The 14,763-nt window shown below is 53.5% G+C and overlaps 1 protein-coding gene across 1 annotated transcript in view; it reads left to right on the top strand.

The window, feature by feature from the left end:
* The first annotated feature begins 3,503 nt into the window (after positions 1-3,503).
* Positions 3,504-14,763, top strand: part of SMARCD3 (SWI/SNF related, matrix associated, actin dependent regulator of chromatin, subfamily d, member 3) — a 28,364-nt gene continuing 17,104 nt past the window's right edge. Inside the window, exons 1-2 of the mRNA XM_036899471.2 lie at positions 3,504-3,619; positions 5,270-5,410. Of these exons, the coding sequence (XP_036755366.1) occupies positions 5,372-5,410 (39 nt within the window). The 5' untranslated portion in view covers positions 3,504-3,619; positions 5,270-5,371. The remainder of the gene's footprint in view (positions 3,620-5,269; positions 5,411-14,763) is intronic.

Genomic DNA, 14,763 nt, shown 5'->3' with positions numbered 1-14,763 from the left:
TTTGAATCCCAGCCCAACATGTCACTTGATCTCCCCAGGTTTCATGTTTTATCACCTATAAATTCAAATAATAATTTCCTTCCAGCAGAGCTGTTGGAAGGGCAAGCACCCCATGAGGTGCCAGGTGGTGCGGGTAAGGAACACTTCTTTCTGCTAAGATTCTTTTCTATTAATGTGTTTTTGTTTATTTTTAATTGAGGCATAATGGACATATAACATTATATTAGTTTCAGGTGTACAGCATGATTATTCACTATTTGTATATACTGTAAAAGGATCACTGCAATAAGTCTAGTTAACATCCATCACCATGCATTGTTATAAAATTATTTTTCTTGTGATGAGAATCTGAAATCTACTCTCTTAGCAGCTTTCAAATATGCAATATAGCATTATTAAACTCTAGTCACCACACTGTATCTTATATCCCTTATTTTTATTTTTTGACTGTGATAAAATACATTAACAAAACTTACCATCCTAATCACATTAAGCATATGATTCTGTAGCATTAAGCACATTTACACTGTTGTCCAACCATCGCCACCATCATTTCCAGGACTCTTTTTATCTTGCAAAGGAGAATCTCTGTCCCCATTAAACACTAACTCCTCATTCCTTGCTGCCCCCAGCCCCTGGCAACCTCCATTCTACTTTCTGTCTCTTGCAGCATTTGGACTGGCCCCTGTGGCTTCCCTTCGTCCCTTTGGCCTGGCATGGTGAGTTGTTTACATGTATTAATCCCCTATTCAGTAGAAAGATGTACCTCATTTATCCCTGCCCTGCGCAGTGCCCTGCACACAGTAATACAGGCTTGAGAGAAATTAACAAAGATTCCCATAAAGGTTCATGGCCAAAGGCACAGAGATTTGTGGTCAGATTTTACAGTGGGTGCTCCATGTAATTTGAAAGCCTAAATCATTTTGAAAGCGAAATCATTACAAAATCATTTGAAAATGAAATCATTTGAAAAATCATTTGAAAGCGAAATCATTACAAAAAAATGATTTTTTTTGTAAACTTCTCCTTATTTTTAAATGGGTAAAATATCCTAAATTCAAAAGCTACAAAAGAATACACAGTGAAAACTAAGTCTCCCTCCACCCACCCCCATTATCCAGCCCCTCACCGGAGACAGCCATTGGAGCCGGTTTCTTTTGTATCCTTCCACAGGACTGTGTGTGTGTGTGTGTGTGTGTGTGTGTGTGTGTGTGTGTGTGTGTGTGTGTGCTTGCTTTATACACTGTTCTCCACATCTGGCTTTTTTTCACTCACCTTATCTTTGAGATCCCTCTCTATCATTACATAGAGAGCTTCGCCATTATTCGATAGCATTCATTGAATGATGTATTATCTTGTCACCTATGTATCCTGTCTCTTATCACTTGTTTACACCTGTCACACTATTGGATCTGTCACCTGTTGGCGAACATTTAGGCATTTCCAAATTCTTGCTATACCAGCAATGCGGCAGTGACAAGCTGGGGCCTCACTAATGGCTGAATTGGCCCCTTACCTCCAGCCCAGCGCAACCCAGCCCCGTTCAGCCCACCTTAGCCTCCCAGGTTTCCACTGCCAGCCCTTCTACAGCCACAGCCTATCTGCCTGAATCCTGCTCCAAACATTTACTGAGCTTCCTGTGCACTGGGCTTGTGCTGGGCCCTAGGGTGTCCAGGCCAACAAACCCTAGTCCACCCACCTGGGGCTCACAGTGCAGAGAGAGAGATGGCCACGGGATCGGTGACTTAGAAATGGGATAGAGGCATGTTGCCCCGCCTACCCAGGAAGTCATAGAGAAGAGCCTTGGGCTTAATCTTTGATAACTTGATCCCTCATGGAGGGACCTTGAGTGAGAAGAGGAAAAGGGGGCCACAGGTGCGGGCACAGGGTCAGAGGAGGTGGGACTGCCCATCGGGCTCCTCTGTCCCCTCTGGGCTGAGCCAAGGCCAGCAAGAGACCCACCTGCCTGATGCTGTCCTGCCTGCGTCCTGGCTGCCTGCTTTCCCTCTGGGGAACTAGTCTAAAGATGCCCAACACACACCCTCATGTCAGGACCGTGTCACCTCTCCTCACTTTCAAAACTGTCCCACCACAAAGGCTCATTCTGTGGACCTTATTCTGCCACATTCGCAGCTGGTGATGGGGAGAGGGGAGAAAACCTGGGAGCAAGAGGGTGGATACAGCCTCTAAACAGACTTCTCTGGGCCAAGCACTGCCCTCCAGAAACCAGGGTCTGGGCATGGGAAGCCTGTCAAGCTGCCTCAAACCCCATTATCCAAAAGGCACTCCATCTCTACAAGTCACTCAGCAAAGCCTTCCCCACCTCCAAATACCCATGCCCCCTCCATTCTTTGCATTTCCAGGAGGCCCTCATTAAAAGGTAGCAGTTCCCAGGAAGGGCAGCACAGAGCTGTTGGCATGGACTCGGGCCCCTCACGAAAAGCAGCATAGGAGTAAGTTTGACCGCGTGTATTAAGTAGGTAAGTAAGGGCACAGGTGCTGCAAGGCGGCTGCAGAAGAGCTGAACTGTCTTCCCAGAACTGAGCCCAAGGGAGGGTCCATCTGGTGGAATGTCAACGTGTTTTAAAAGGGGTATAAAAGCAGAGTTACTCACAGCTGCCAAAAGGTGGAAGTAAGCCAACTGTCCACGGACAGATGAACGGTAAGCAAAATGTGCTACATGTATATATACACACAGTGGAATCTCAATCAGCCTTGAAAGGAAGGGAATTCTGACACACGTTACAACATGAATGAAGCTTAAGAACGTCATGCTGAGTGAAAAAAAGCAGTCATAAAAGGTCAAACACTGTGTGATGCCACTCGCATGAGGTCGCTAGGGTGGACAGATTCATAGAGGCAGAAGGGACTCGGTGGCTGTCCGGGGCCTGCGGGGAATGGGAGTCACTGGTTAATGGGCAGTTTCAGTTTTGCAAGATAAAAAATTCTGGAGATTGGCTACACAACAGTGTGAATATACTTTACAACATTGAAATATACACTTAAAAATGGTTAAGATGGTAGTTTTAAGTTTTGTATATTTAATCACAATTAAAACATTTTTATTGTGGAAAGATGAAACAATGATCAGAAAAAGTGGCAATGGAAAGTCTCAGGTGGGCTCATCACTCTGCTGTGTCTGGTGGCTTGAGGCGACTCCTGGGAGCCTCATGCAGTGACCAGAGCTGCTGTCTGGAAGGTGCCATCAGTCAGAGCCTGGCCCTGAACCTGGGATGGAACCGAAGCCCCCCACCACAGGGTGTGTGTGTGTGTGTGTGCGCGCGCGCGCCTGTGGTCCTAGGATCCGACGGTCCGAGTGAATCCGCGGGCGCGTAGGTGCATCTACAGACCCAGGGCACAGCTATGCGCAGGTTGAAGATCACAAAGGGCCTCGCCGGGGCGCGCGCCCTGTCTCAGCTTGGCGAGCACACATTCATTCACCCGGATGGGGCGACGCTGCCCGCTCTGATCCCTAACTCATTATTAAGTTGCTCGCTCTTTGCAGACGCTCCCTGCGCCTCCCCCGCTTCGGGCTGCAGCGGCGCAGGCGCCGGGCCGAACCGAGAGCAGAGCGGGGAGCGGGCGGCCGCGCTCCGGGCCGGGGTCCCCGGGGGAGCAGGTGAGCGACCCGCGCCGCGCGGGCCCCAAGCCCTCGGCGGAGACGCCGCCTGGCCGCGCTGCGCCGGCGCCCTCGCCTTCCCCGCCTGGCAGTCCCGGCGTGCCTCCGTTGGCACCCCTCCCTCCCCGCCAGGCATCCCTCCTCCCCGCTGCCTGGTGTCTCCTCTCCGCCCTCCCGCCTCGCGTCGCTTCTCCTCCCTGCCTGGCATCCCCTCCTGCCCCCTGCCTGGTATCCTCCTTCTTATCCCTTCCTGGCACCTTCCTTTCACCTGGCACCGTCCGCTTACCAGGCACCCGCTCCTCCCTGCCTCGCATCTTCCCCCCTTCTCCTTCCTTGATCTCTCCCCCAACTCCTGACTGTCTTGCCCCGGCCCCAGCCTGGCACCCCTTCCTCCCTCTGCCTTTCTTACATCTCTTCCGTGACTGGCAAACTCCTATCCCACCTCCCCTCTGATAGCGTCTCCTTCCTCATCCTGCCCAGCATCGTTTCCTCCATCCCCTACCTGGTACTTACCCCTCCTCCCTCTCCCTGCATTTCCCCTCCTTCTCTCTGCCTGGCACCCTCGTGCCTGGTACCTTTTCCTCCTCCCCTTGCCTGGCACCTCCCCTCCTCCTGCTGCCTGGCACCTCCCCTCCCTCCCCCTGCCTGGCACTTCCCCTCCATCCCCCGCTGGCACCCCCCACCCCTGCCTGGCTCTTCCCCCCACTTCTCCCTGCCTGGCATCTCTCCCCAATCCCCTGCCTGGCACCTCCCCTCCCCCCCCACTGCCTGGCACCTTCCCTTTCTCCTCTTGGCATCCTGCTGCCTGGACGCTTCTCTCTCATGTTGTCCCTCTGTCTCCCACCTTCCTGCAGGGCAACCCCCCACCTCCGAGTTGGTAGCCTCCCCCTATTGTCCTCCTCCTCTCATGGCCTCCCCTTCCTCCTCACCCTTTCCAGAGCTGCCCCCAGCCAACACCACCTACCCGTGACCCTGAACCATTCCCAAGCCGCCCACAGCACTGCCTTCTCTGCAGCCCCATGCCCCACCATCTGCCCAGGCACTTCAGTTCACAAGTTGGGTTCTGCCCCCAGCCCATGGCCTTCCTGCTCCTGCACAGGGTGAAACCAGAAAGGCTGCACGCACAGGGCGGGGCCAGAGTGAGCTGGGCAGATCTGGGAGCTGGAGCACGTCCACTCTACCTGCCTGCCACCCCTAGGATTCCTTCGGGACATCCCGAGGCTCCAGAAGCCACCCAGATTCCATCCTGGCCTGAGAGCATGTCCTTCACCTCCAAGGCCCAACTCCCCTCCCCGCCTACTGCCAAGTCCCTGGTACTTGCCTCCCCTGCCAGGGCCTGGGTCTGCCTGGATTCTCTGCTCGGTCCCTCCAGCTATGCCCTCCGGACCCTGTTTCCTGCTGCTGCTCTCTACATTCGCGCTGCTCCCTGCCATGCTCTTCCTGGTGCCACTCCAGCCCAGGCTGGCCTGTGCCTGCTGCCTCAGTCCTGGCCCCTTCCTGCACACCGCCTGTCATCTTCCTCAGTCCTTGTTAGGGAGTTTGGTCCCATGGCTGGCGCCCTGGGCGTCTGCATCAGGCTTCTGAGGCCTGTTTTGAATCTGCCTTTGGGGCTCAGGTCTGGCCTGCCCTCCCACTGCCCTCTCCTTTCAGATCCTCCTCAGAATGGCCCTTGGTGCTGCAGGCACAGTGGGCTCTGGGCCCGGGCACCAAGGGGGCACTGGATGACTCCCCTGCTGCAGGACCCTGCCACCTATGACTCCAGGCCTTCAGCACCCACCCACCGTGGTACAGGTAGGTGCTGACTCCCCGGCCCAGCCCAGGTACAGGAGCCCTGGTCCCACTGAGAGTTGCTGGCCCTTGGCCTCTGCTCGTGCCTCTAGGTCCTCTCCTGGCACCTCTGCCGACAGGCAGACCCATGGTGGTGCCTCTTCTTATTCCCTCCCACAGCTGGAGCCTCTGCCCAGCCCTTGCTGGCATCTCCCTCCACCTGTGCGCTACCACACCACCACTTGCCAAGCACCCCTCACCTGCCAGCATCCCCGGGTTTACCTCTCAGAGCCAGTTGAAGCCAGGGACAAGCAAGCCTGAAGCCATGGTTTTGATTCGGGTCTGGATTGTTCTACTTCCTTCCCCACAGACACCCAGATGCACGCCTCCTCTCCCCCTTTCCAGGGCGTGCACATTCCCGTGCCCGCTTACGTGTTCTGCTAGCTGGGAGGAACCAGCTGGTCCCCGACACAACCTGGGCTCTAGAAGGCTAACCCCGAATGTGCTGTGGCAAACCTCTAGAAGCCCTGCAAGACCCAGGCAGGGGTTTGTTCTTGGCAGGAGTGGGCGGCCATGGCAGCCTGTGGCGTGGCTGCTGGCGGGCCGGCCCTGCACCACCATCAGCAGGCCCTGAGCTCAGAGGTGCTCTGGGCCAGCGCCCAGGAGCCAGACTCTCTCACAGTGGGGAGGATGGCCCGGCTGCTTCCACATCAGTCCCCCTGGTCCAGAAGGAGGCACTGAGGCCCGGCTGGCAAGGCTGCCTGACCGAGAGCCCCGTTCAGCTGTGGGGTGAGGGGGAGCTGGGTCTGAAGCCCTGTCACCTGAGCTGCCTGCCCAGCCCCACCTGTCATGCCAGTCGCCTTTGCCCCATGGATGGGAGTCACCTGGCAGCAGGCTGGGTGCTATCAGCCCTGGAGGTGGGAGGGCCCCAGACTTTGGGGATCCCATAGGAAGTGGCCCAGCAGACAATTCAGGCCTCGGGGCTCTGAGGAGGGAGACACCTGGAAAGGTCTTGGAAGGGGCAACTTGAAATCGGCTTTCAGAGAACAGGAGGGCGGGGTGGGCTGGTGCTGGCGGGCCAAGAGGTGGGCAGAATGAACAGCGGAGGGGCTCCTTCCCTGCCTGGGTGGCCCGCACACACCCCCACCCTGTGTTTGGGTGGTTCCCAGGGCAAAATGTTCCTGAAAGGGCTGCTCAGGGAGCCTGGCTGGCCCAGAGGAGGAGCAGTACTGGTAGGCAGTGAGCGCCGCCACCTGGTGCTGTCCACCTGGGAAGCCAATGCAGCGCTCTGCAGGAAAGCCAGGCCCCACACACAGGTCCCGCCCGCTGCCCTGCAACCTGACTACCCCCTTAGTGTAAGTGTGGATCTGTTCCTCCATTTGAGGGGGGTGGTTTTGTAAGGCAAAGTCCTAAAGAAAAAGTGTGAGCTAGTGTACTTTCTGGGCAGGGGTAAACCTCTGGGCTGCCTATGGGTGGAGGCCAGGTTGAGGGGCGGATGGCTGATGGGGGGGCAGCTGAGATCCCCTTCAGGTGCACCGGAGCCAGGCCCCCACATGGTGAGTCCTCATCAATTGTGGCTGATTTGGGGTGCATGGAGCTAAGCACTAGGGGGCTCTCCAGCAGCAGTTGGGGGGTGCCTGGGGCTGTTCCAAACCCTACCTGAAGGAGGTGATCACCCTGAAGGATGGGCTGTGAGGGATGAGAAGACTGGGGGGTTGGGAGGCTTTGGAGGCAGTGGTCCAACACCTGGTCCCCAACTGGCCCCTGTCATGAAGTGAAAGGAAGGTTCATATTAGAATTCCTGGGAGTCAGGAGCGCCCCCCCCTCCAAGTGATGAAGATGGTGAGGGGTGAGTTGCTGCGGGAAGTTTCTGGCATTTTATTTGGGAGTCACGTTAACATAAAATGGGCCTTCTTCATTCAGCGTGTGCAGTCCCCGGCAGTGGCGCTGGCTTTGACGCTTGGCAGCTCGGGCACGTGCTGTCATTTGGATGCTGACAGGCCCTGCACTAGCGTCTAGACAGCACGGGGGTGCGAGCCCAGGCGTGCAGCAGCTGGAGGCTGTCTTTGCCCCAGCGCTCGCGGTGTGATTGCAAGTGAGAGCTCATTATTAGTGAGTGTTAAGTGGTGGAGGTAATGAGCTGGAGGTGTCACGGAAGGGGGTGTCACTGGAGGAGGCTGAGTTGCAGAGATTTGAGGGCATGGCCCTCAGGTTTGGCTGCGTTCTCAGTGCTCTTGTATTGTTGCAGAGCTATGAGCCAGCTTCTTGTGGGTGCTCAGCTGAGGGGCACTTTGGGGGGCCATAGTTGTGTCCCCTGGTGTCCTGTGCTGGTGAGGGGTATGCAGACCCTTGGTAGTTCATAAGGGGCTCTGTGGGGCATAGTTGCTCACTTCATTCTGACCGCCGTCTTGATTTGCTTCCCGAGCTGTGAAACCCATTGCTTTGTGACCTAAACTTCCTTCCAGGAAATTTGAGAATATGTCTCATGAGCATGTAGCCTACTTGTGCCTTTACTGGAATTTACAAATTTGGATCCTGTCCCACATCAACCTTCTTTCCAGACTGAAGAACATTCCAGGGCCCAGAGTAAGGGGCAGCCCACTGCGGGAAGGGGAGAAAAGCAGAGACCAGAGGTACAGGCAGATGTGCTTTTGTTCCACCCCACCTCACAAGAGAGGCAATTTGCAAAGACCCATGTGGTAAGGAAATCAGGGCATTAGGGATACAGGGCAGGGAAGACGTGTTATAGTTAAGAACAAGGTTAGTGTAAAAAATGCAAACCGAGAGGCAATTTGCAAAGACACATGTAGTAAGGAAATCAGGGCATTAGGGCTACAGGGCAGGGAAGACATGTTATAGTTAAGAACAAGGTTAGTGTAAAAAATGCAAACCATGAGGCCCTGAGGCCCCTTCCATGGTGGGGAAACATGAGCAGTTCCGTGCCTCACACAGCCCATAAGACAAAAATCCAGCCATTTGTTCAAAAACACTGTTTTCTGGCCCTGAGACCCTGAGAAATCCCTCCTGTATGTTGGCATAAGGGGCATACAGGTGACAGAGTTAAACAATGGCCTCAACAATGCCATACAGTTTCCTGGGACTGAGGCAAGGACTAATGACACGGTGCAGCCATGTGAAAACTGCTGATTGTGTTGCATCAAGATGAAATTCGGAGCAGCTGGAGGAATGTACTGCCTGCCTCCAGGAAATACTATGTTAATATTTACAATAAAGTTTCCAATAAACACTAGGCAGCAAGAAAGTCTATTTAAAATAGGAGATCAAACACAGAGTTATGGTGTTGGGGTAAGGGTAATATCCTCATAGGCAAAAAAAAGACCTCAGTCAGTACCTGTGCCCAGCAGGTGTGTTTGGGTACATACAGGGTGGGATCAGTACAGGCCTGTGCCCTAGGCCCCCTGGGCCTGCTGAGAAATAGGCACAGATGTCAGAGACCCATCAGCTTTTCTGCAGGGAAAGGGGGACTGAAGAACGAGGCCCAGATGTCGAAGGCAGACCCCACACCCTAGACTGGGTTTGCTTACCTGGAGCACAGGAACAGGGGAGATGGGCTCCCTCCATTAGCAGGCATGCCTAAAAGGGAAGGGCAGGCGCAGGGAACAGCCCTGACTTCCCCTTTCCCTCATCCAGCAGGGGAACTTGTTCAGTAGGTGCCAGACCCCAACCACCTCATCAGACAGAGCCCCACCCAAGGGGAACAGAGGCGGCAGGATCAGCCTGAGTCTTCTCTCCAGGGGACTAGAGTAAAAGTCTCCTTGTGATGACAAGAAGACAAGAGAGTAGGGTCCCTTCTGCAGTGGGGGTGAGGTTGACCGCATAGCTGACAGTGACAGAAGCTCAAGTCCAGACCTGGGGTGACCTTTGACCCCACCCCTTCCTTCTCGCTGCATCAGAACAATCCTTTTATTTGATTTTATTTCCTAGAGAAGTCTCAATTGCATCTGCTTATTTTCTACATCACTACCCTAGTCAGTGCTGCTGTTGCTTCTGCCTGGGGCTCAGCCTGGCCCCCTCCCCACAACCCTAACCCACCAGAGTAGCCAGTTTCCTGCAACACAGACATGATGTGCTCCATTTTCCATTTCCTTATGGACTGTCACTCAGAGCTTTCACATATGCTGTTCCCTTTGCCTGTGATACCCTTCCAGCTCCCTTCACCTGCCTAATCAGGGTCATCCTTCAAGTCTCAACTTAAATACCACTTCTTCCAGGGACACTTTCACACCAATTAGATCTAAAGTCCCACCTTCTTTCTTGTAGCATATACCAAAATGTTAAATATTTCATTGTAGTGTTTCTTAAGGCAGACTGCTTCTGTCTTTTTCAGCACAGTACAGAAAAATATTTCTTGAATGAATAAGGTGGTGGGGGTCAAAAAGGAGGTGACTGACAGCTGATCCTAAGATGAGCCTGAGATCCCCTTGTTTTGCTGGCCCCACCCCTTTACACCCCCATGACCCAAGAAGGGACCTTTTTTGCCTGTCCATCCTGACGTGCTGACACCTGAGCAGCTCCATACCGGTGCTCTCAGCCCACACCCAGCAGCAGCCCCCCTCCAAAAGGACCTGCTCATGCAAGCTCATTCCAACTCCAGTTGTTCCTGCGGTGAGGGAGAATCTTCCTGTGACCTTGGGGGCTACACAGACTAAACCCTTTTCCACTTCATGACATTTGACCACCCTGGACATTTGTCCACACTCAGACGCTGTTGTCCACACTCCCTGTGTCTGGCTCTCAGAAACATCCAGCTCTGGCTTCTTCAAATGTTCTTAACTAGGGGCCTGTGCAAGCTGCCTGTGACCTTGGGCCCAGTGGGAGAACTGAAGGAGTAGGGCCACTAACAGTCTCAGGATTTGGAGCCACGCAGGCCTCCGATGGAGGTTGTGCTCTGCCCCTTACCAGCTTGGCCCACTGGGGAGAGACATGTAGGTCTATAAGCCTCAGTGTCTTGTCTGTCAAATGGGACTTGATCTCCTTCTATATTCAGTGGGATGCTGATTGAGTACTAAGCACTAACCGCACAAGACCCAGCGTATGCTGCATGCAGAGAGTGCCCCTTGTCACCATGTGGGTTAAAATGTGATGCTTAGCGCTGTTCCCACTCCAGGTGTCATCTGCAGACCCTGTGAGCAGGGTCTCCCTTGGCTCCAGGTCCAGCTTGCTGTTCTGACTGCTGGTAGACCTTACCCCGCTACCTCATAAAGGCCTAGAGTCCGCCAGAAGCCCCCAGGGCTCTCCTCCCACTAGCAGGGAAGTCCTTTCTCCCTGGTCCCTGTGAACTCAGATGCAATTATCATGTTAACTTTAGCTCATCTTTCCAGCCAGCTGCTCTCCTACAGCCTGATGCAGTCTGCAGATTGAGAAGCCTGTCTTCTTGGCCTTTTATAAAGTTTTTAGTTGGAAATAAAAAAGTGAGCCAGTGGGGTCCCAGAGAAAGCCCTGTGGTCCTCTGGCTCTCCTGGGCTGTGAACAGATTTGATCCAGTTTTAGCAGCTGAATCAACCAGCAGGGGCCCAGGTGGGTGGGCTTGGAGGAGGAGCTGCGGACGGGGCAGGGCCTGAGTAGAGGGAGGAGAAGCCGAGCTCCTGCTTTGTCCACCGTCCCACCCTACCCCGCTCCCAGCGCCCCACCCTTCCCTTCCTCAGCCGCACCTGAGACTCCAGAGCAGCTCGATGGGGAGGATGGGAGCCCAGGGCTGGGTCAGAATACAGCACCCAGGGTGATGGAGAGTTTATTGAGTTTTAAGAACCGTTTTAAGAACTTCTTATGGCTCAGCTGATTTATGCTCTCCACAGCACTATGAGGTAAACACTATTATTATCCTCATCAATTTTAAGATGAGAAACTGAGGCACAGAGAGGTTAAGTAACTTCCCATGGTTAGGGCAAGACCCAGCTGGTGTCTCTGTAACACATCCAGCCCTCAGGGGTGTGCTGTGCCCCAAACCACGGTGACCCTCAAAGGGGCAAAGCAACCAGCCTTTGATACGGGCCCCAGCCAGTCCCCTTTCACCCACAGCACTGAGGCCCAAGGTCAAAGTTGTCATTGTGCAGGAAGCTCATGATACTCATTTACATTAACTGCTGGGTTCCTAGGCACCTTAGAGTTTGCAACCCCTAAAATAGGGAATGGGGGTGTGGTGAAATGGAGAGCTAGCACCCCTTCTAAAGGGACCACATGCCCCCCCTACAACCCCATCTGATTGTTTCCAAGTATATAGGTGGGCTTGTGTTGCCAGATTTCCAGTGTTTTAAGAGGTTCTGGAAACCTGGCTTTTTATGTGAACTCTCACAATTTTTAAACTTTTTTTTTTTTTGAAGTGTTTGAGACAAAATGTGGGCTAAGCAAGACCTGTCCGTTTTGACGAGGTTGCACCATCCACCTTGAGCTTGCCTTACCCCATTAGCCATCACTGCCATCTTTCTGTCCTGCAGGCCCAGAACCCTAAATCAGCATTTCTCACTCTGGAACTTGAAGGCCCCAAGGTATCAGTGGGACCCAGTTTGAGAAACATTGCATTAAGAGTTGCTTTCACTTAAGGAGTGTCTCTTGCTATCAATGAATTATAAACAGAATGCAAAGAGTCTTGACAAAAACTTGAGGGCCCTCCCCAAAGCAGAGATTAGGAGCCCCACTTTGAGAATCATTGTTCATTAATCCTCAGTGACAGGCAGCTAACGGGAAGGGCTGGCCTGTTGTAGAATCCCCATCTCAGTCGGTCTGTGTTTCAAACTCAGAGTGGTGGCTGCTCTTTAAACACAGAGCGGTCTGTCTGTGTTTCAGCTGGATGGGGAGCCGAAAAGAATACTGACCTTGAGATCAGAATATGGCAGTCTGGGACCCATAGTTAGAGTACTATCTGGCCCTTTAATTTCCTGGGATGTTGAAAGAAAAAATTAAATAATGCATATTGAACTGTTTTGTTGGCTGGTAAGCTCCACAAAGGTGTATGTGTTAATTTGGAGGTGTTTGATTAAGTCTCTCCCGGAGTTTTGAGTATGACACATAAGCGTGGGCTGGATGGAGCGGGGTGCGGGTAAATATTTAACAACTGGCTTTTGACAGAGTGGGAAGGAAGGGGGAGCTAAAATCTGACTTGTATCATTTGCCAATTTCCGTGGTGTAAATACTCCAGCCATGGTGGAGTTCAGACTATCCATGTGACTCCAGCACATCCCTGGATGTTACTGTGGTCAAGGAAGTTTGCTGCCAGTTGAAGACTAAGCCCGACGAGTCTAGGTTGTCTGGAGAGAGGATTTTGTCCTGGTGCCTGTCCTTTTTCAATACATCCAGCAAAGAATTGAATGAATAGAGAAGGTCATGCTCGCTGGATTTAAGAATGACATACAGCTGGAAAGGATGGTAAATACACACTGGATAACAGAAGGGAGATGCAAAAGCTCTCAAGCTAGAATAATGGGCTCGTTCTTACAAGATGAAGATTAACAGGAATAAATATAAGTGTCTACTCTTGAATTCCAAAAGGCAATTTTATAAGTGTGGGATGGGGAGACATGTTTTGGCACAATCAGAGTAGAAAGAGAAATGAAGGTTTCATTGACAGTGAGTTGACTGTGAGTCCAAAGTGGGTCGGGGTGGTTACCAAAGAGTGAGTCATCAATAACAGTGACAATTTCTTTCAGTCCTCTGTGACTCAAAGAGAATTTCATGCATGTCCTCTCATTACCATTCTGCTATTCACGATAACCCAGTGAGAGCAGTGAGGTGCTGGAATACCCACTTTAAAGATGAAGGAGGTGAGGCTCAGAGAGGCTGACAAGACAGAGCCCTTTTGTCCTCCTGTCAATAGGTGGTGGAATAAAGACTCAAATTTGGGTCCTCTGGCCCAAGTTCTGCCCTTTGTTGTGCTAATAAGCACACTGTTCTGAGCACCACTTACTTTCAGTGGCGTCAGGCAAACCAGAGGGGAGAGGCCCTGAGGCCCAAGGGCTCAAGCAGGTCCCAGGGAGACCAAACCTAGGAAGAGTGTAGAGCCCCGCTGGAGGCGGATGAGTTTCCTAGGGCTGCTGTAACCAAGTTCCAGACTGGGTGGCTTCAACAGCGGAAATGTATTGTCTCCCAGGGCTGGAGGCTGGAGGTCTTCGGGGTGGAGGTGTCGGCAGGGTTGGTTCCTTCCAAGGCTGTGAGACGATCTGCCCCCAGCCTCTCTCCTTGGCTTGGTGGCTTCTTCTCCCCATGTGTCTTCACATTATCTTCCCTTATGCGTGTCTGTCTCTGAGTCCTAATTTCACCTATTTTATGAAAACAACCGTGTTGGACCAGGGCAGCCCTAATGACCTCACTTCAACTTGATCACCTCTGTAAATGCCCTGTTCCCAAATAAGATCACATTCTGAGGTCCTGGGGGTCAGGACCCCAACATGAATTTGTTGTGGGAGGAGACACAATTCAACCCATGACAGGGACTATGACAGCTGCCCTCAGAATTCGGGGTTGTCTTATGGAGGAGGGAGAACCTCAGGGAGGTGCCCCTGGGTCACCCCGCTGCAGGAGGAACCTAAGCCCCGAGGGGCAGTTGGCTGGCTGCCACCGTGACGTCCCTTGCGCCCTTGACTGCTGGAGCACCAGCCCCTACCAGGGCTCAGGCCCTGTCCAGGGGGGAGCACGCAGAGGCAGCCGACGGCCTCCAGCCCCTTCTGTTCCCACAGACAGCCCGGGTTTCAGCGCCCCGCTCCCTCCACTGCCTGGCCTGCCCGTCCTGCTACCTCTGCCAGGCCTGGGCGCAGCTCCCGAGGGCCCAGGGACTCCCCCACTGCCCTCCACTGGGCACAGCTGCAGCTGCTGCTCCTCGCCACTGCCACCGAGGCCAGCCGGCCCACCAAGCCACAGTCCGCCTCCCCGAGAAGGCCCAGCATCTGGAATGGAAGCCCTCTCCCCTTCCTAGTGCCAGAACCAGCTGTCCTGGGGCAGGAGCTGACAGGAGCTCCTCTCCCATCCTGACGTCACCTTCAGGCCGGTCCTCTAACTCATTTTGTCCTGATGTCTGAGGCTGTGTCTAATGTGTGAGCCAACAGCACTTTGCACAGAGCATCACATAGTAGGTGCTCACTAAACATGCGGAGGGGATGGGGGGGTGGGGGAAGTCCGCCATCAGCAGCCCCCAAGCCTCAGCTTCCTAAGGCCCAACAAGTGGCCTCACGGATTCTTAGGCTGAAGTCCAGCTGAATCACTACTTGTGGTGGCTCCTGAGTGTTTCCCTTCCCCTCCTTCCCTGTGGTCCCCTGCACCTTTCTGGGCGGCACTCGCGGGCTTCCCAGTAAGACCCACCCTGCAGGCTGGTGGCCATTGTCTGCTCAAGGAGGCTTCCAGTGGTTAGGGTAGAACCCAGACTCCCC

This window comes from Manis pentadactyla, chromosome 7 (assembly GCF_030020395.1).
Source record: "Manis pentadactyla isolate mManPen7 chromosome 7, mManPen7.hap1, whole genome shotgun sequence".
Lineage (NCBI taxonomy): Eukaryota > Metazoa > Chordata > Mammalia > Pholidota > Manidae > Manis > Manis pentadactyla.
This window is presented reverse-complemented; position numbering and strand designations above follow the sequence as displayed.